This window comes from Pleurodeles waltl, chromosome 6 (genome assembly GCF_031143425.1).
Source record: "Pleurodeles waltl isolate 20211129_DDA chromosome 6, aPleWal1.hap1.20221129, whole genome shotgun sequence".
Taxonomy (NCBI): domain Eukaryota; kingdom Metazoa; phylum Chordata; class Amphibia; order Caudata; family Salamandridae; genus Pleurodeles; species Pleurodeles waltl.
This window is the reverse complement of record NC_090445.1, coordinates 156,890,670-156,913,497: the sequence shown is the minus strand read 5'-3', so window position 1 is coordinate 156,913,497 and position 22,828 is coordinate 156,890,670. Positions and strand designations below refer to the sequence as shown.

Below are 22,828 nucleotides of genomic sequence, written 5' to 3'. Positions count from 1 at the left end.
AGTGGGTTACAGCCTAGAAGAAGCCCGAGCTGTGGACCAACCCCTATGTCCTCCCCTATAGGACAGACCTAGGGCCACAACACCTGCTCCTCAGCAAACCCTGTGTTCAACAACAATCTGTAGGACCCCGCTTTCTCTTGTATTGGATCTTTTATATATTTACCTTCTTGATTCATTGCCTGTCATCAGGCTTAGAATCCCTGTTCACTTGAAACTGCCGTCAATGGTGTTAAAATGGGTCATAGGCCTCGACAGCAGTGTTTGTGTGGTAGCACATTCATTATTTGAAACCACTCGAAATTCAGTAAGTGAGGTGACAGTGCTGTTCTCTAGAGGCTCAGATTTCTACCGCCTGAAATGTTTTAAAGAGTCCCTGATAAGAGCTGTGATCTCAGTGTTTTTAACCTTAAATTGGTTACTTCTGAATCTTTACTTCGTCCTCCCTAAAGTGCAGCCAGCTCTTATCTTAAGCTTTTATCACACTGAATTGTTTTTAGGGGACGTCTGAGATATTCACCTCAGCACTGTAGCAGGGGTACTGTCGTTTGTTACCAACTGCCAACCAACCACTGTGGCTGAAAAAGAGAAAAGCTGTTTTTCAAGTCTTGTGCAGTCTGCTGACAAAAGATCAACCCTGATGATCTTCACAGTCAGTGCATTTATTGCCTTTATCCTACTCATATGGTGTCTTGCCGCAACATCTACAAAATCTTCTCTTAAAAGATGCCTAAGAATGAAGAAAGGAGGTTGGCTCTTTATTTTCTGGAAGAATGTCCCCCCTTCTACAGGGGATGCCTCTTTCTCTGTTGAAGACTTTGTGCAAAGTGCTTACCCAAGCTCTTCAATGAAAGGTGGTGCAAAAAAAGAACCGTAAGGAACTTCCTCAGCTGGAATTTACCACAAAAGCACCTGCACCCTCCTCGTCCAAACAGCAGACAGAGCCTCCTTCAGACTTGATGTTACTGACATCTAATCGTCGACGTTGTCAACGATCATCCTGTCGATGGACACCTCATCGCTGTTGATGAAGACACTGCTGATGATCCCTATGAGGACCATCTGTCACAATGCATTCATCATCACCAGCCGTGACCACCTCTTCAATTATGACTCCTTCAATGACCAGGATCGCTTTTCAGCCTTTAACGTTCCCGTTTTAGTAGTTTAATGTTTCTAAGCAGCCCCCAGTGCACATTCCGAATTCAGAATAGGAAGCTTATGTTGGCGACCAGAATTTTACATGAAAAGTGTTCCCTTTGGGGTAGATGTGTATTTTGATATGCATTAGGCAAAACTGTAACAATTAATTACCTTAAAAGAATAGTCCTATATTAAGTGAATAAATGTTAGATGCATTTTCATTTGCTTGATGTATGGCATGTTCTATGGGCTGTGATTGGTGTTGGTCTCATTGCACTAAAAGCATATGAATATTATTTTGAAGTAATCAATTGCAATATTGACTCATCTCTGTATTGCCCAATGTAATTCAGAATACATGCCTATCTCAGAGGGAACACTTTTCTTGTAATATAATTTATGGCTAGGTTTTCGGTGGGTTACTGGGCAACTCCCCTTTGTGTCAAGCAACTAGGTGCAAGCGTCTGATTTAGCCGATAGTCCTGCGTGGTTAAATGTACTCTACTTACCTGAATTTGAGCAAGATCCTTATGAGGAGGGCAAATACCAAGCTGTCATGATCAGACTTACCAATTTCGTCCCTACAGGTACCTGCCTGTGTTCTAAATTCCTGTGGCATTTATGACCACCTTCCAAAGGCTGATGGACATGTGAAAGAGGTTGCTTCTACAGCAGCCTCAAGCACTACTACCACCTCCTCCTCCTTGTGTGCCAACAGTCCCCTGCCCTTCTCAACAACTGGAGATATCAGTCCCCTTGCCTCTGTCTTCTTCTATGCCACCAACACCTGGGAATACAGAACACATCTGACTCAGACCACTTGTCAGAAATGGATCAAGAAGGTAAACATTTAGGGGAATGGCAGAATGATGATGGATATGATGAAGATGATGAAGAGTGGGAAAACTATATAATTCGTAAAGAAGGTGACACTTTGCCTTCAAATACATTCATGTCCTACTGTAAAGAGCTATAAATAAACAGCGGTGTTTTCTGTATAATTCTAAAGAGCAGACATTCAAAATCTACAAAATCCAGCTCTATCCTGGATCTTGTCTGGTCGTTGGATCTCAAACTAATGCTGGCCACAGTTCAGGCAGTCTTACTATCACAGAAGAATAAATGCCGAGTGCCAGGATCTGGGACAGCTTGCTAGATAGGCCAACCTAAGCCCAACTTCACCATTATGGCAGCAGCCCAGAGCTAAAAAAAAATTGTATCACTCTGACTTCAATCCCTCTGGATAGGATAAGAGGCACAGAGAAAACTTGGGGTGCAGAATCTGTTCTTTGGCTGTGACACTTAGAGATTAGCAGAATAAAATGCTTCAGGGCAGGCTTTTTTAATGGAGTGACTAAAGCAGTTTAAAGCACAATAGAACCTTACCTGAGGAAAGCAAGTAGTTAATCACCCTCAAGATGACCCAAGTGAGTTAAACTCTCGCTACTTATATGTGGAGAAGTGTGGCACAATGGTTAGAGCGGCAGACCCTGATGCAGAGATCTGGTCCGTGACCAGGGTTCAATTCCCACCTCGGTGGGTCTTGAGCTCAATTCCCTTGGACCAGATAATTCTCGCCTCGGTGCCTAATCTAATTAATGGGTCCCACTCTGTAACTCTAGGCAATAGCTTGCTTAATCTCCACAACGGCCCTCACAGCGCTTGGATGCTTGGCTTCACCCTGGGGCTGTTCAGGAGTGGGCGCCTCACAGGGAAAAGCCAGGAGGGGTTTCACAGCGGTATGCGTACAGCGCCTTGAGACCCTCACGGGTGAGTAGTGCGCTATACAAGTGCAAAGTTTAAAGTTTTACACTCATGAAAACTACAAGTGCGTTGGCCATCCTGGGGCAGTATGATCCCTAGATGTAACACATTGCATCCCCTCACAACATCATCCCTGAGGGTAGAAGGGAAGAGTCAAAGGCACAAATGCAACAATAAATGTTTCCAATTCAAGCTTCCATCAGCTGGCATAAACAGCAGTCCTTTGCAGCCAGGAAGGCTTCTCCTAATATGCAGGCCATGGAAGACCATATATCCCTCCAGGACAATCAGAGTATGATCTTTAGGCTTATGTCAGTGCCAAGGCTACAGCAAAACATTGTTGAAGAAAAAGGGAGCATCCCAACCACGCTGTTAGTAGAACCAGAAGAGAGCCTGATTATCTCCACCTACCTACCCTGTTTTAACCACGTGCTTCTGGTCTGGGACATAATTTCTGCTTTGGCCCTTGTTAGAAAGCAATGACTACTACAGATAACCTGCACTTGTGGGAACTACAGCAAGAGAGTTGCTTCCTTATTATGAGAGGAGCTGTAGAAAACTTCCCAAACACCTAGAGGAATAGAAGGTTCAAGTTCAGAAATGTTCTGGTCAAGAAAAAATCAGGCCAGTGAGGCATATACTAGACCTTCAAAATTTGAACAACTTTAAGAAAACAAAATCTTTCCAAATGGTAGCCTTCCAAAAAAGTCCTTCTGGTGCTCCTGGAACAGGCATACTTTACCTCTGTGGACTTTCACAAAGTGTATTTTCATGTCCATGTGCACTGAAATCACAGGCAATACCAGCGATAAGAAAGCATGATCAATGAAGAGCGCTTCCATTTGGTTTGGTCTGTGCCCCAGATATCTAAAAAGTGCCAGCTGACGTTAGTTTGCTTCATTTAATGACAAAGTCTCCAAATATACCCATACTTATACTACTGACTCATGAAAGCATCATCAGAGGAAAAGGCTTGTGTTTGCACAGCTGCATGTTGACCACCAATAAATCTTCCATCCATCCTATGACAACATCTCAGTTGCTAGGAGCAGTCTTGGCCGCTCAGCTGAGGTAGGCTTTCCATTCCGAAGAAGGAGTTGCAAAACTTTAGGCTATGACAAAGGCATTTTGCTCCATCTTAGGTCTCATACCATCTTCTATTGGCCTGGTTTCTTTCTGCAATCTCCAGATGAGGCCTATTCATTAACAGCTAGACCATCGGCTGAAGCAGGCTAATGGCTTATGAAGTGACACAGTGAAAGTTACCAGGCTGTTACCATCAAACCTCAAAGCAGGTTTTCCATTCCAAGCTCGAAACAGGATAATCATGATTACATATGTGTGGTGCTGGAAGTATGGTAATCATCCTGGAGTTACAGGCCATCTGACTAGGCTAGTGGTCATTCCTTCAAAGATTAGCAAAACAAGCCTTGAAGTACTACATAACAAAGCAAGGAAGAATGAGACCCTGTTCTCTTTTAAAAGACACTCCGGGCCTCATTAAGAGTTAGACGGGCGGCGGTGGGCGCCCAACAAAGTCTTTAGGATAGAAGGCCGCCAGTCCGGTCTTCTGCCCGCTGACCCTATTGAGTTCCCTGCTGGGCCAGCGAGCAGAAACAGCATTTCCGCCCGCTGGCCCAGCGGGAAGCTCACCACAACATTGACGCTGGCTCATAATTGAGCCAGCAGCAATGTTGCGGTGCGTCGGGTGCAACATCACCTTTCGTGCTTTTCACTGCCTGCTTTACAGACAGCGAAAAGCACCATGGCGCCTCCTGCACAAGATCTCCACCAGCCTTTGCATAGGGGTGAAACCACCATGCAAAGGCTGGCAGACACGGGGTCATAATCCCCAGGGCAGTGCTGCTTGCAGCACTGCCCTTGCGAATTAAAACCTCCGGCACTGGCACCACCAGGCTGTCGACCAGCAGCAACCTGGCGATGCCGGTGGTCGGACCCTGGTGCTTTTGCCACAGTCTCATGACTGCCAGGGTCATAATAACGGCCTCAGTTGCTGCAGGACTTGGCCATCATGTCAGCTGATGTCAACCTTGCCTCTTAAGATTGCCACAAAAACATTTCTCAAAAGAGGGGCCCAGCCATTCATAGACCTGTCTACCACCCTGGAGAACAAACAAAATTCTGGGCCTACACTAGAAGGTCAGTTAACGGGGGTCTGAAGGCAATGCCTTTTCGAAGATATGACCCTGCTTCTTACTCCTTTCCTCTGTTTCCTCTCACTCCCAGAGTGCTGAGGAAGGCAAAGGTAGATCACTGTTCCTTGATTACGATTGACCAACTATAGCCCTGCTAGTTATGCTACAGCAACCTGTTGAGGCTGTCTGTGGACCACTTAAACTACGGTCCTCTAAATATTCCTTCAGACTGCACAGGGATGAACATTATCCACGACTAAGTCCTTCAAGGCTAAGTGGAAAAGATTCTGCACATGGTGCAAAGATAAGAGCCTTTATCCAGTCTCCACCGACCCCATGAGGTGCTACTGTATTTGCTAGAGGTAGTCAGGAGTGTCTCAAGTATTCATTTTTTCATGGTTCATTTGGCTACAATTTTCAGATCCAAGGGGATGTAAAACATCCTCTTCTGTATACTCACAGAGAATTATAACACAATTCATGAAAGGACTCTTTAGGGCATTTCCTTCATGTATGTATTCTCCGGTCTCCGGGAGCTAAACACAGCGTTGAGCCAACTAATGCAGCCTACTTTCGAACCTATCCATAAAGTGTGCCTGAATTCCCGTTAAAGGAAATCCATGCTTCTGTCCTCTCTCACTTCAGGAAGGAGAGTCAGGGATTTACAGGTGTTCACTATAAAAGAGTGGCTTTACAGACCAACCCATGATTAATGTTGTAAGTCCCTATAATCTATCACATGAATGAGGCTGTCATCCTGTGATATTTCTTCCCTAATCTATCCACTTCTGTGGAGAGTTCCTTGCACTTGCTGGTTGTTCCTAGGTGCATCAGGTTCTACATGGACAGAACCGAGTATTTCCATTGTTCAGACTGATTATTTTTCTTATTCAGCCATCCATGAAGAGGCCATCTGTTGTCCAGTCAAGGCTGCTTACATCACCTTCTCTCACAACAAGGCAAAACATACACTACACGAAAGAGTGAATGCACTCCACAAGAATCATGGCAACCAACAACAGCGGCACTCTACGCTGGAGTATTTTTACAGGGCATTTGCCGTGCAGGAACATTAAAAAAGAAGCATACCTGTACTAGGCATTACTGTCTTTATGTGGTGCCGCAGCCGACTAAGCAGTTCACCAGACAATTCTGTGCATCCTTTTTAATAAAGGTGAACCTGCTTCCTGCTTGTTGGACTCTGCCCTCTCTGCAGGATCACCCAAACCTTTTGCCTTCATCACTCCTGTTTTTTGGAATTTGTTTTTGCTGGCCATAGGACTCTGTGGGCTTTACCAATGCTAATCAGTGCTAACACACTTCTGCTCACTCCCTAAAATATGGTAACATTTTCTTACACCTGATTGGCATATTTAATTAAATTATACGTTCCTAGTAAAGTGATATACCATATACCCAGGGTCTGTAAATGTAAATGCTACTAGTGGGCCTGCAGCACTTACTGTACTTACTGTGCCACCCACTTAAGTAGCCCTTTAAAACGTGTCCCAGGTCTGCCATTGTAGCCTGTATGCAGTTTCAAACTGCTAATTCAACTTGGCAAAATAACCCCCTTGCCAAGCCTCAAACGTCCCTTCTGTTATGTATATGTCACCCCCAAGGTAGGCCCTAGGCAGCCCATGAGCAGGGTGCATTGTAATTTAAAGGTTGGACATGTACTTTTAATTGTTATAGTCCTAGTAATGAAAAACCCACAAATTATTTTTTCACTACAGTGAGGCCTACCTCTCCCATAGAATTACATTTGGTTACGTTATTACATTGAATGCATGCTAACATTTGATTGGGAACATGTAGGAAAATCATATTTGATGTCTGCAAAATTGTAATTTAAAACCCCTTTTTTATTGGTAGAGTCGGATTGAAAATTTAGAAAATGTCACATTCAGAAAGTTGCCATTTTCCTGTCCTGACCTTTTGGTGCCTGAAGCCTGTTCCTGGATTTCATGACTGGGTGTAGGTGGCAGTTGGACTTTGTATATTCCTCCCAGATTCAGGGATTAGGTGTGCCTGGATGGACCATCACTGACAGGTTGGGGGCACGGAGCTGAGCATAGCCCCCCTTGCTCTTAAAAAGGCTATGCCCTACCTTCACACAAAGGATTTCACACTATCCCATTGTGCCTGCAACCAGACTGGAGCCAGGGCAGGGAGGTAGGAAATTCCAAGCACTTTTTTAAAAGAAATCTCTAGAAACCCCTCTTACTCCAAAGGAGTTACCAGGAATAAAAATAGGACCGTCAGACCCACTCATAAGTTCACTTTCTGGACTTGTAGAAGGACTCTTGGAGGCCTGCCCTTCTGTTTGAGCCCTGTTTCACTTCTTGAACCCGGGACTACCAGAGTGACTTCAGGGACTAGTTTCCATCCTGCTGATCAGAGACTTAGGGACAGGAAAGGCTTCAACCATCTTGAACCCGCACGTAGACCCATCCTGTGTGAATCCTGACCCTCCAATTGGTGCCTCTCCAATCCAGACCCTTGGAAATGGTGCTGAAGATGCCCCGATAGCTAAAATCCAAACCTTGGTACTTATATATATATTTTTGGGGGGCTAAAACTGCTCTGAGAATCGAGATGGGTTTGGAACCTACCTGCTTGTCGCCCAAGGTGCATTGGAATTCTTCACTGCATCTTCCCGACGATGCCTCCTCCTTGAACACTACGTTTCTTTCTGAGACATTTTTCCTCAAACATTATTTTAAGTCTGAAGGTAATCGTAGACTGGACCCATTCCACTTTTTGTATCCGTCCCGTGCTCCATCGCGGTCAGCCATAACATGGGACTCTTTCCCGATCTTGCACCACTAGGTGTCTGCGGTTGGCTTTTTGATATATTAGGTTCTACTTTTTAACTTAAAAATTCAAAACTCTGGTTCTGCTATTGCATTTTTCTCATTTCTGTGTTAATTTATTAATACGTACTCTATTTTTCCTACACTTATGTGGGATTTTTCTTGTGTTGTCATATTACTGTGTGCTGCATAAATACTTTACATAGTGCCTCTTTGTTAAGCCTGGCTGCTTTTGTGCTGAGCTACCAGGGGGCTAAGCACAGGTTAATTTAATTAATTTAGTGGTTCACTTTGACAGGGATGTGACTGTTGCTTGAGCAGGGTTTCTACGCCACTTAACCAAAAGCCTAGTTTCTCATGCTGCTCTGTTCAAATTCAGTACAATGTGGAGATGAATGTGGAGATTACATTTTATTCTCCCTAGGGGGATCTCAGTTGATAATCTTAAACACTAAATAGTCCTGTCCACATGGAGGATTTTGGAGCACTTTCCAAAATACATATTTTTTATTTGACATCTTTGCCTTGCTACAGGAAGGCCATAATTTCTTATGTGACACAAAAACAATTTGGTACCTTATCAGCCATGGTATATTTCACAAGTCCATTAATTTACTGGGGACAAAAAAACACTTTAACACTTAAAGTAAGGGAATGTCGCTAAAAAAACTGAGTGACATTCAAAAAACTTTTTTCACACACTTTTTGGTTTAAAGAACTCAAGGAAAGGAAATTAGGGCATTGTATTTATATAGGCTACATCTATGGTAGGTTAAAAACTAACACTGTGCCTTTAAGGGCTCCAAGTTTTCCAGTGTCTCATCATAGCTTACAGGTGGCAGTTAACTTAGTACTTTTGTCCGGCTCCTGGAGCACTGAGCTCTGTCTGTTTTTGTCTGTTTCCTTGTTTATTGTTTTTTTTTTTTTTTTTTTTTTTAACTTCCAAAGCCTTCTTTAAACCTGCCCACTTGATGTCCTTAGGGATCTAGAGTATTTTTCATTTTATGACAGAAACCTTTTTTGCAAAGTGCCCTGAAGGTGGCAGGAAAATGGCTAAGACTGACCCTGGTCATATAGGAGTACTCTGCTTGCCAGGTTCCCATAGTTCTGAAAGGCATGAGTATTGTATCACCTTCCCCATATGCACTTTAGAAGACCAGAAGGAAATTTGTCTGAATGGTCACGAAGTGAGGGAGGCAGTCCACTCTGTTAATGCCCCCATCGCATTCTGAGGACTCACAGATGGACATCCAAACAAAGACATCACCCAAAAAAACGAAGGTGTTCACGATTGACGTCGAAGACTTTGACCTTAAGAAAAGATACACTACTCACATTTCTGATCAGGAGCTAGCTCGACTTTGCAAACATACTTGCCACTGAAGAGGTAGAAGCGTTCAACTTCATAGGGTCTTCAACATTGAGACATCATTTAACATCCAAATTCAAAAATCCTCTGTTTCCATGAAAAAGTCAGCAGAATGGCTGTAGTAAATGAAAGCACTGAGGCTAATATCCACTACAGACTCAAACTTTTAAAGAATCTGTTCTGGATCAGGTCCAGGTAATCCCAGATTCGCCACTTACTGTTTCCCATTCGCCTTTGGCTCCTTTACCTCCTCCACCAGTAGCAAATCCTTCACCTGGACTACCTGGAGCCACAGACTGTACCATCTAATGCTGTGATGTCTGGTCCTCCGAGGAGATCCATATCTTCATCACCAGCTTAGGTGCCAATTTCGAGCTAGAAAAACATCATACTCAGCACTGAAGACACTGTGAGATTTCACCTTTGTAGGCAAACTTCCAAACACAGTCACTCATCTCATTCATGGTCTGAATCTTATTCACATTCATGATACTACCCAGTGCAAGCATATTCGCCTCCAACAAGGATTTCTCTCATCAACAACATCAATACATTTCAAGAGTTCCAAATCAGAGAGCAATAAACTTTGTATCCCCCTTCTGTGATTTCTGAGAGTCTTCATAAAAAACAGGTTCAGGATCTTTGCTTCCATTACTACCAGGTTAGCAGTCTAGCCTCTGTGAATGCAGCTCCGCATAGGCTCCAGAAGAAATACAGATCAGGAGATCAGAATTCACTTTTCTTTTGCGTGGACTCTCCTCTGGATTCTGTAATCGTTTCCGACCACACTATGGCCCATTACTGTCCCACTGGACAAAGAAAGTAAACATTTGACTCAGTGAGAAAACATGTGTGGCACATGTGCAACAATGGTAAGTGCTTCAGTTTTACTAGACAGGTGTGATAAGTCACTTTTGGAGTCACTTCTAATGATCATCCCTGAGATCACTGTGAGGACTTCCTTGAAGTAATCAACTAAGGAATGTTGTCCTGGTACCAAGTAGTCCGTGCTGCTGCCTTTACATCCATTCTTTCAGCCCAGGATTGTTGTCATGGTGTCAGTTTGCAATGACCTTCGTGGTTAGCATTTATAGGCCACAAACCAGAGGAGATACAGAGAATTCTAAATCATCATTCATACAGACGATGAGATGGCTTGAATGAAAGCAGAAATTGAGACTGGCCATCATGTTACCCTTGAGAAGAAAAAGTAACAAAAAATGCACTCCTTCTCGTCTTAAGATCACCACTACTTTTGCCGGAGGGTTCAAACCCTTCTCTGGTCTCAGGGGCAACAATTACAACACCAGAGGCAGCCTTACCACCAACAAATACATCAGCTGAGAGGCAAATGATATTAACCAGCAACAGGAAAACCTCCCTCTGGCATTAAACAGTGACTTGCCTCTTCTAGAGGAGTGAAACAGCTCAAAATAATTGGAAGAGGGGCAGACCATCACAATATTGTTTGAGTGGGCTGTTGTCTTAGGTTTAGACAAACTGTTGTGGCAATTCCACCAAAATGAAGTCACTGCATCCAGAGAAACTCAGGCAAGAAGATAACTTTCTTTTGCAGAAAGAAGCCGTAGGCAAAACGTTCGCAGAATTTATGTGAAATGTATTTCCATTAATTTCTGATGAAGAAAAAAAAGAGGGGGTCCTAGAACAAATTCACACAGTCTGGATCTAAAACACTGGATATGTAAATAAAATCTCAGTAGCCTAGCACTTCATTAAATTTACTCTCAACTCCATGAGGAAGATTGGCAATGTTCAAAAGATGCCATTTGGCCATTCACACGAAACATTAGAAATTCCTCAGGTTTATGGTCAGAAACAATCTTTATCAGTACAAGGTCCTTCTGTTCGTCTGCAGGTTGGCACGGAGAACTTTTTCAAATTGCATGGCTGTTTGGTACAATACTTTACAGGAGATGAAAGATCTTCATCTGTGCATATGTAGAGAACTGGCTTATCGAAATGTGTACTTCACTATAAACTTGTCAACATTTCCAGCTAACAGTTTCTACTCTCAGACGCTTAGAGCTGTACGTCAGTCACAAGAACTTAAGATCTATTCAGGTCCAGTCACTGCATTATCTGGCAATGGCTCTACACACTTTAAAAGCAAAAGTGTATTCTTCTGAGGACAGACTTACCTATCCAGCTGTAATGTTGAAATATTCTGGGAAGAATCCATCTGATAGTGAGACTGTTGGGCTCGGTGGCCCTCTGTATTGTCCTGTTACCGAACATCTGTCTCTACATGAGACCACTACAACAATGCCTGGAAGCCCAGTAGAAACACTTTTCAGGCAAGAGTAAAAACAGACTTATCCCGTCTCCTCATGTAACCCAGTACATCATCGGGTGTCGTCGTCCAGAGAATCTGCTTTGTGAAATTGATTTCCATCAGTATATTCCATCTCAGATGGCAGTGACCAATACCTTCAGCTCAGGTTGGATGGACTGCTCACATGGATCATTGGCAGGTCCAAAGAACATAGGCGGTCATTCTGACCCTGGCGGTAAAAACCGCCAGGGCCGTGGTCCGCGGGAGCACCGCCAAGAGGCTGGCGGTGCCCACTCCTTTGGGCATTCTGACCGCGGCGGTACAGCCGCGGCCAGAAACGGAAAGTCGGCGGTGTACCGCCGGCTTTCCGCTGCCCATGGGAATCCTCCATGGCGGCGCAGCTTGCTGCGCCGCCATGGGGATTCCGACCCCCATACCGCCATCCTGTTCCTGGCGGTTTCGGCCGCCAGGAACAGGATGGCGGTATGGGGTGTCGTGGGGCCCCTGGAGGCCCCTGCAGTGCCCATGCCAATATCATGGGCACTGCAGGGACCCCCGTAAGAGGGCCCCACTTAGAATTTCAGTGTCTGCTTAGCAGACACTGAAATTCGCGACGGGTGCTACTGCACCCGTCGCACCCCTTCCACTCCGCCGGCTCCATTCGGAGCCGGCTTCCTCGTGGAAGGGTGTTTCCCGCTGGGCTGGCGAGCGGCCTTTTGGCGGTCGCCCGCCAGCCCAGTGGGAAACCCAGAATGACTGCCGCGGTCTTTTGACCGCGGTACGGTCTTCTGGCGGTTCCCGCTTGGCGGGCGGCTCCCGCCGCCCGCCAAGCTTAGAATCACCCCCATAGTTCTTTGAAAGGAAATGACCTACAGCATCAATCTGCTGAAAATGAGTGTTTTCTCTTTTCAGGACAGACTTCCTTATTGCTCAGACGGACGAAGTAACTCTCCATTACCTGAACAAGCAGGGAAGATCAAGGTTCAGACCTTTATCCCTGAAAACTCAATCCATCCGGAAGTGGAATGCTTATTTTCTAATCTCGAACCCTTTTGTCTGTTTTTTGATTAATGTTACAACTATGTAACATCAAGCTGAACTCAATTATCTGAACAGCTTTCAAAACATACCTTAAGACAGTTTGTTGACAATCCACATATAATAGCTGTACACACATAAACCCATTCATCAAGGTATGTTGGTGGATTGCCATACTATCATGTGGAATACTGTTTTTATTTGAGATTGCCTTTCGGGGCATCCAATTCTTTAGATTTTTGGAGGGACTCTGTGACAGCCTATACTTAAGAAATAAAGCACTCTCAATATTATTCACAGCCAGTCCTGTGATCTTGTAAAGACAGTGTGTATGGTCAAGATACCGTGTTACTTGAAACGTTCTGGTGATTTTGTATAGTCGGTGGTATTGTAGCCCATATGGTATGAAAAATGTCATAGGAAAGTCAAAACTGTAAAGTCAATTTGAATGCCTAATGAGATTCTGCACCATAATGTACCATTTAGAATTCTACATTAGCCAGTATCAGAAAAGCAAAATTGTGCAACAAGGTTGCTAAGAGAACCTGCTTTATTTAAAAATAACATCTTTAAAAGCTACTTTCTAAGTATTTTACCACTACGCAAACCACGACTATTCTGAGCTGTTTACTTTTCAAATGAAGCGACTTCAAGATTTTAATCTTAAATATGTATTTTCAGAGAGGTATGAAAAACAGTATGCTGTACGCTGATTCAGAAACCATGACAGTCATATCTCATTCATTCACTTTGTAGCTCTGATTCCATACTGGACCCGGATGGCGACTTCGACATTGATGACACCATGGATGTTGCCCGACATGTGGAGGAACTTTTGCGCAGGCCCATGGAAAGCCAATGGCTCTCACACGCCCAATCTTGACATCCTCTCTGCCACCCAACCGACTGAATGGAGCCTTGTGTGTGCGCGTGTGTTGGTCACACCCATTCAACTGCTTCTATTTGGAGACGATATTCATAATGTGAAATGTTAATACTAGTTGTTCATTTGGTATTTCGTGCATGGTGATGCAAGTGTTTCATTTTCTATAAAACAAAAGTTTCGTACCTCGTGGGTCGGCTCATCGAGACATGGAGCTGCAGCATTAGACACTGTAGCGGTGGTGTTATTTTATGTTGTACAAAAGGCATTTGGCTGAGTGCATGGTTTTGCTGTTTCTCCTTTTTAAAATTTCTAGGTTTTTCTTTCGTGGGACACCCACTGTATAAATAGGGGGTGGGGGGGTCAAGTAAGAGTCTCAATTCGTTCTACCCATCGCTTCACCTACATAAATAAATATATATACAAATATATATATATATATATTTTTAAACGAGAGAAGCCAGCTTTGCTGGTTTATTAAATCACTTTATTTAATTGCACAACTATTTTCTTTTGCTTTTTAATGCTAGTAGCTGGTGTAAAGATCAAGTTGCTGAGCAATCAATGTCACACTGGGTTTAAAACGGTGTCGAACCATAGTAATTACACTGATTTGTGATGTTCTGGATATTGGGAAGGACGGCCTGTCTTTCTGTTTAATAACGAGGCTTTAAAACTGTCCAGTGATTGGGGTGGCACCTGCCTACAGACATATGGCATGTTGCATATGAAATGTACACCAACCCAGGAGGACCAATTGAAAAAGGAGAAAACTGCTTCTCTAATTTATCGAGATACAGGCCCTATAGGTGCCAGTAATATATATGTCTGAGTATAGTTTTTTTGGTAAATATGATTAGAAATTATGGAATTGGTACATCTTTAAAAAGCACCACCCCGTATGCTGTTTATTGCGCCACAATCTTTTGCTTCTAGCAGTCTTCATATACTTGAGACTATTTTCCTGAGTTGAGATCCCCTGTCCTGAATGGAAATATTTCTCTCTGTAAGAGCGATCCCTTCTCTTCTCAGTAACTGTAGCGATAACTTGCATCTGGCCTTAGTAGAATTCTTAGAGAACCCCCATGTGATTAATCTAGTGTGGTGATCTGCCCAGCCTCCTGTCTGGCTCCCTGAGGCCTTTTGCCGAAATAGTCACCTTACTTGTGGCTTCCAGCATGTTTCTCTGATCCACAGGGTGTGCTTTTGCATCAGTGGTGTGCTCTTTAGTGGCTGGCTTTTCAGCTAATTATAGCATGGCTAACGCTGGTGCTGACTCCTTAGACCACTGGACAATCGTCCTTCGCTTCGGAAAGCTGGCTCCCTAAGATAATGCTTTCCAAAAGAAAAGACAACCTGTTCGGTGAGGGTAGCGTCAAAGGCGTTGCCTGCCGAGGCGTTTATGTAACTTGTTGACATGCAAATGCTGAAAGTCCTACCACAGCGCTCAAACACTGTACTTAGGCTGTGGTAGTGTGTTCAAGGTACATCCTGCCTAGTCTTGTATGAGACTTGCTTTCATCTACAAATGGTAGTATTTATTCTGTTATGTTCTTCTTTTAACATCGTAAAAACTATTCCCGTTGGTTGCCCTGAATATCTTGGTGGTGGTAAAAGCGTAGTATTTGTATTTATGCAGTTAGAGGTCATCAACATCACATTACTGTTAGCACCGATTGTCCAAACTGTTTATCCTGAGTTAACTGCCTTTTACAAAGAAAGCCATTCACCTGTGAGGGTTGGTTGTTTTGTTTTATTCAGTGGGTGGGAGGAGGTGGATAGTTTTTTCTTAAGAGAATGGGTGTTTTTTTCCTTATGTTTTTTAGTATTGTTAATCTACACAGTTTTTTATTTCATTTTTTTAAATAGCTACGTTATCCTTGCGTGTATGTGTGCACATATGTTTCTTGTCATGTTTTTGTTACATTTAAATGGTGAATCTTAAAAGTGATGGGAGGTCGTTCTTTCGATTCTTTTACTTCGGATTTCCGTATCCTCCTGCCCATAACTTTCATCCAGTCCATCATTATCTGTGGTCATTCTCTCTTCCTTCGCATCAACACTTACGTGTCCATTTATACACAATTGTCTTTAGAGTTGTTGATGCTTTTCATGTTGGCTCTTCAGGCGAGTACCACTTCACATCCAGAGTTTTCAAATTCAGATGATTTCAAGTAGCTTGCAGCCCAGACGTCTAGAAACAACACATCCAAATTAGTGATTTAATATATGTTCTCCCCTCTCATTCCTTCCCTTTCTTGTTGAAGTAGAAATGAAGGCGATAGTTTATAGTATTGTCCTCCACCCTGTGACTAATCATGTGAGCTTTAACAACTTAGCCATGATGCCCAGGTTCTTCAATTGTTTTTAACTCTTCTTTGAGGTGCACTATGGATGTCTAGTGATATAGAGGGATTGGTAAGATATTTAAATGGACAGCCTACGGTACAGAATCGTTGACAGACGTGTAATTGTTTTTATCATGTTAAAAACCGAGGTTTTTAATTGGTTCAGGTTCATTATGGAGTTGCCTCTTAAACATCAATTGTCATAGCTCTGAGCATCTGAGAAAGTATTACCAATTCCAGCATAGTTGCCTCACTTACCTCTTTGGAATAGGTAAGTGGAGTAGAAAGAAACCTGATGGGCAGCCTAACTGGCTGAAAATAGACACCGTATGCTGACATGATTGTTCCTCTGTTATCAGATCATGTGTTCGAACTTGAAATTACATTATGCGGCAATTAGCGGAGTGGCGCACTCGAAAACCTCACATCTTCATATAGCGGGCCTACGACTGCAACGCATTCGGTTGTTGTGTTTATACTAATTTGGCATGTGATGTAACCTTGCACATCCAGATGTATCATGGCACATTAGGGCATTTGAAACAGAGCTGTGTATGGTGTTGTGTTGTTTCGAGGAGAGCATTGCACAATTGTGGATTTGACTTGTGAATGCGAATAATGCAAGGGATCGTGTTTCAGAAACAGCCGAAAACCGGATTTGATGCAATGTGGAAAAGGATTGTTTTTCCTTAATATAGTTAAATGTGAGTAACTCTTCTACTGTCGACTGTGTCTGTCTTTGTGTATTGCAGTACACTACTTGATGCCTTGTGATCTTATATACAAGAGAAATATGGGTATTTTGGTTTCATTCAGTGAAGACTACACATGTAGTAGAGGGTGGCACTGCATGGAATGTGGACAAGCAAGCAGAAAAGCATTGTGCTGTATGAAGGATACAGCTACTCTGCCTTACATGGTTTGCTCTAAACAAGAGTAGCTGGGTATAGGACGTAACCTTGTAGTCCGGCAATTAGTGTGGAGTATTAAAGTGAAGGGTAGCAGTGTAGATTTATGTCATCATGTGCAGGGTGAACATTAAGGTGTACCATGAGTAGGAGAGCGGTGTAGGCCATTAAGTTGTTACATGCAACATAGCATTGAATATAATAATGTGATAGCTTATCTAATACATATATACCGAGTGCACTGCACAAGAAAGCTATGAAGATGAGTTAGTCTTGTGTTCAAAAGACTGTTGCATAGGAAGTCTGTATGTAGAGTTATGTAGATAACATACAGACATGGATAATTAAAGTATGCAGTATGAGGTTCACTGTAATATGTGTTTTGAGTGTTGTGTAATCTCCGTAAGGAGCAGTGCTTCACAAAAGGACATACATGTGTACTTTTGTGCTCTCCAGAGTAAATACTCTGATGGCTACAGTAGTACGGAGGTGTTTACTCTTAATCTTATTCTCTTACTCTCCAGATCTGTCTGCTTGAAGGTCCATTTTAGTTAGGTTTGAATCAGGTGGCATCTGTATGAATTTTTGATTTTATTCACTTAAAATTTACTTGTATTGTCATTTGGTGTTGAGCAAAGTAATTAGCGCTGAGACTGTGCAAATGATATCATGAATTAGAGAATGTTTACTGACACCTTTATGCAGCGAAACATTATAAGTTTGCAGTAGTATGGTTGCTTTGGCTGAGTATTTTCTTTGAAGTGGCTGTAGGGAATACAAAGATTTGACAAGTGTTGAGTAAAAGGCTGATCCACTGTTATGGTTTAGTAGGAGGAATAGAACAAAGAGATTTGGTACTGCCTACCTGGAGAGTCTTCTCCACTATGTGTGCTCAAATTGTGTCCCATTGTAAAGATGTATAGCTCAAAAGCTGGACTCTCGTACTGAGTAAGTAGGCATGTAGGCCCTCAAGCAACCCGTTAGCAACCCGTTACTGGCCTCACCCTTCAAACCAATAACTCACTAGTAGTGACACGCTCAACTTCTCGAATTGAACATGCTCAGGTCTACATTGATCACCTCAGAACAATTTTGAAAGTCATCCCAAAGGTACAAAATGGGCCACAATGACACAATGGCAAACGGTGTGCTATATAAATGTCAAATAATAACTAAAGAAGCCCACAATGATTGGAAGGACATATAAGGTACCACTCAGAAGATTTCTGTGCAGACCAGAGTAAAGGGAGTATAAGACGCTATGCCTTCCTTGCTAGATTTGCAATATCCAATTATTGGTACATGCATAAATGCACAAGACCTTATCCCTAAGTCTCATCTATCACCAAGCATATTTCCCCCCACAATCTCTTATTTCCTACTAAGATTTCCTCTTAAATTATAGTGTTGTGAAAATAATTTGAGAAAATGTCTGTCATAAATCTGCCCATATAGTGCTGAGAGAGAAGTTAACTGTAGACCACTGATTGGATGAAAGAAAAAAGACTTTAAGGCCTGTCAAGTGTCTGGAAATTAGGAAGTGATTCCGAGCCTCGAAGCAGCTTCAAATTGCCTTTAAAATTCAAGTTCGGGAAATAATACACCTACCATGGAGCAAATTGTGCATTTTAGAAATCGAAATAGTCCAGGAAAGACATAGTATATTGAAGAGAACTGTTCATGTTTTATATGTATATTGCCTCCCAGGAGTTTTCTAAAAATGTTTATTTTTCCTCTTTTGCCATGTGATGCTTATTAGCATTTTACTTTCTTTACAGTCTCTCCATATTCGACTTCTACAACTGTTTCTCTCGTTTGCTTTGCAGGGATGTAAGAGAGTCAGGGCGGGGGGGTCTCTGTACTTGTCAATGGAGCCAAGTGGCTACCGATTGTGTAAAAGAGTAGTGATATTAACAACATTTGTTAGAAACTTTGAGAACGCAGCTGCACTCCCGAGAATACCTTTACACCGTGCAAGCTGCGGTGGAAAGTGTCCCGATACATCTTGGTGATGTAAGACAAAATGTTTTTGGTACAAACCACAGCGAGGATATTGAATGTGGGTGGAGTCTTTTATTTAACTTGAAACATATTAAAAAGGTGCTTTAGTAGACTTTTCCTCAAAGTCCAGCTTCTGTATTAACAGTCATGTCTGCTTTAGCCAGAACAGAACGCTTATTTGTTATGGTATTTGACTTTTCTGTTCTGTACTATGAGCAGAATCGCATCACTGGGACACACTCTGGGCTAGAGAGTTATTGCTTTTTCTGCTGATGTTACTATGTATGACACATGATTGAACATATCATCCTATGCCGTTAGACTGCAGGAGCCACGTGATTTCTAATTGAACTTGAGAGATGATCCACAGTGAAGAATTAAAGGTTGGGAAAGAATGCATTCTGTATTCTCCATCCTGGCACTTTACTTCTGTAGAAAAATTACAGATAAGACCAGGTCATCGTCCCCAACAAAATAGCTACTGTACTTCTTAACAAAGTTGAAACAGAAAGAGTACAATGTAGCCTTTTAGTTAGACGATTAGTGTAGATTATTGTTACAAAGAGTAGCAATATAGATTTGAGTCGTCAAGTGCGGGGTGACCATTGAGGTGTACCATCAAGTACGAGAGCAGTGTGCGTGGACCACTACATGAAAGATAGCATTGCAGCTGTTGCTTTTCGTAAGATGAAAACCTTCCTAAACAGTGAGGAAAGGGGACAGGCTTTTCTTTGGTGTTAAGTTAAACTTAGACTCCGGGATAGCTTAATGGTTTACTAGGTTGAGTTGACCTCGATTTGCACTATGTCTTTGCTGTACCTGGCTGATTACGGACATATATCTGTATATACATTTTAATGTCAAGCTTGTGCCATCTACAACCTTAAGATCCAAAGGCAAGCTACAAAGATGACAGCGCATACACCAGCAATTCACTTAACAGCAGGACGAATAAGTTACACCGCAGCAATCTGCTAAGAAATACATTTTGCGTGGCATTTGTACAAGGCTTTCCAAAGAGGAAATAAAATGCAGATTTTTTAAATGAGAGCTGAAAAGGCAGCGCAAATATTTTATTGATGAAACTGCCATGAGTGAGCACCATTTGGCAGATACATTACATTGATCTCTAGCATGGTTTCTTTGACCCACTATGAAATCTTTGTTTTTCCTGTGCCCTCCCAGGGTACTCACAATGTTCCTCTTCCATTTGTTTGTTTGAGCTATGCTTCTGCAGTTTTGCATATGTGTCACCCAGGCATACCTACAGTCAGTTGCAGTGAGGTCAGTAGGTTAGATGGGAGCTCCAACCAACCAGCATTCTGTCTCATTAGATGGGTACTAAACAGTTTCATGGAAATTTCTAAAATGCTTACCAGTCTTTTCTAAGTTGCTGATAATGTTAGATCAAGTTATTCGGTATGAACACCTTGCCAGTCTCTGTATAATGGGTTGCTCCTTGGTATTCACCTTTGTGTAAAAAACACCAAACATGTCATAAATTGGCACCACATTTGGCATTTAGACAAAACGTTTGCAATCCCCGGGTGGACTGTAAACCGTAGTGATGCCAAGGAGTTCTACAATACATTAGCGTGCATCAAATCTGCATCCTTGATTCACCTGAGCGCTTTAAAACAATTATAGCAAGCAACATACACAATTCTCATTAACTCGGGAAAACGTTATCTCAAACAATGTGCATGCCTCCTTGATATTTTACATGCTCTCTAATTGGGAAAGCATGTACTTAATGTCCAGTCACTAAATATTAGCATAGGCTTTGCCAACGGTTCGGTGGGTATATCTCTAGGCCTAGTATACTTTGGGAGCGTGTATGCATTAGACTGCAGCTAATATTGTATCAGAAACATGTTGCAATGTCCGAATGCCAGGCCTTACTGATGCAGGAATTGGGAATGCCACCAGAAGATGAATGGTGGTAGTGTTTCCGCTAATATTTGTGTTTTGCATATTGCTTACTGTCACAAAATGACTTTGTAAATAACAAGTATTGCCATTGCCGAGATCACCGACTACATATTTCATGGTCAGATCGGTAAGGATGGTGGTACATATTTCCCTATTAATTTTAAAATAGAATCAAGATTTTTAGAATGGGTTTGAATGAAAAATAGACGAAATGTAAATTTGTCTTAAGGTGCCCATAAGTCCACGTTCACGGTGACAAAACACCATCTTGCTAAAAAATATAGAAGTTAAAGAAAGTGAAATGCAGTACTTCTACATTAACTAATGTTCAAAATCAAGTTGAACTTGTATTGTTAGTGTCCTCAATATACGTCCACTGACGTACCATAGTGCAGCATGTCAATTGGGGACGGGGGTACCTGTGGAAAATGTAGATTTTACATTGAAAAGTGCAGACATGAGGAGCTTTTTAAAAGGCAATACAATTGTATTTTCAAAATGAACTTGGGATGGCTTTAGGCAGCAATGGCCACTGTTCACATCATTTGCTCAATCCTGAGGGTAACTGCTACTTAAGGTGGCCGGAGGCACAAGGTTTGAGGTATATGTGGATGGCAAGAGACACAATGCCTTGGCTGTATGAGCGTGGCAAAAATCCTGCCACAGAGCAACTTTCTCTTGTCAGTTATGGACTGCGGAACCACAAAATCCTTTGTCATCTTGCCCTTCAGGAGCAATCTCAGATCAGTCGCACAGGATATTCAAAACCAAACATATTTTAAACGAGAAATGAACCAGTGACATGTCTACACATAAGCAAATGTTATATGTTTTTGATGTCAATCCACATTTACATTCAGTTCTTCTTTCACGACATAAATATATCCATTTGTGAATACTGTATTGTAATTACATGCCCATCTTGACTCCCCACGATTATGTTCTCGAGTTTGACCATTTCAAAGTCAAAGTAGAAAAGCCATATAGTACGAAAAAAGTTTTATTGACACAGAATGGGACGTGCACAACGTTTTTGTAGAGAAAAAAGAGAAAAGATTAAAAAGTGAATATAATTTAAAAACGGAAATTATGTACTTTTGATAATTTTCTTTAAAAAAAAATCTTTATTACATAAATTTAATTATTGCAAATACATATTTTAGTGTTTAAAGCGAACTAGTAAATGGCACCAATAAAGTATTGTCTACTATTCGAAGCACTTGTTTTGATTTTGTTTATGGGAATCATATGAAATAAGAAGCAATTACTCAAAGCATACTTGAAATGTAATTTTTGATCCTGAGTATTCTTTTGTTATTTTCTAATCAGGTGCATTATTTGTGCATTGATTTTTAACTGATTTGTTCTAATTTTCACATTTTAAATGTGATAGGAACTGCATGACACCACAGTCATTAGCACTTACAATTTTGCCGTTTTACCACCATCCATCACACCGTTTTAGCTCTTTCATTTTTTATTTATTATAGCCATTCTTTTGTCTTTTCTTTTTGCAGTATGTTGTTTTTTCACTTAGAGTTCGTTTTGGAAATTCATTCAGAATGGCTACAAACATACTTCACTGAAACATCAGTCTTTGGATAAAATATGTATTTTAGTTAATGATGGGGCAACAGTGGCAAAAAGGGCAAAGGGAGAAGAATAATTGAGCAATTGTTTATTCAGTAATTATCATTAAAATGTTATATCTAGGTGGCTATAGAATGTAAGTGACACTGTGATCTTAGGTGGACTTGTGGAAAGCAGTGAGCAGCGTAATTAATAAAATTTGATAACATGGATTGCATTCTGCATCACTACTTCCAGTAATATAATGGGTATAACTTTCTCCAATGGAGAGCTCTACCAGAGGTAATGATATTCTCTTTGATGTAGTCATTAAGCAGTGACTTGTAAGATGACCCATGCTTTATACAACATTACTACAGTATGTGTTAGTTGAGCTGCATTCCTGCCTACTTTACTCATTTGCTACTGCTTTGCTACACTTAGTTCAAGCATGTGCATCTATGAAAGATCCAGTGCCAGAGAAGAAAGAAAGGAATGATTTACATGTAATTGCTGTTGGCTAGAATTGGTATCTTTCAAATATTCACATGCCTCTCACCCTCTTTTCCTTTTATAAGGCTCCATTAATTGTTTACACTTCATGAGCTTTG

General features: G+C 41.9%; 1 protein-coding gene across 9 annotated transcripts in view; it reads left to right on the top strand.

Moving 5' to 3' along the window:
• LOC138299444 (signal transducer and activator of transcription 5B) overlaps window positions 1-21,860 on the top strand; it is a 994,326-nt gene extending 972,466 nt beyond the window's left edge. For all 9 annotated transcript variants that reach the window (XM_069237688.1, XM_069237689.1, XM_069237693.1 and 6 more), the window contains one exon: window positions 13,333-21,860. In XM_069237688.1, the coding sequence (XP_069093789.1) occupies window positions 13,333-13,459 (127 nt within the window). In that variant the 3' untranslated portion in view covers window positions 13,460-21,860. The remainder of the gene's footprint in view (window positions 1-13,332) is intronic.
• Window positions 21,861-22,828: the final 968 nt, after the last annotated feature.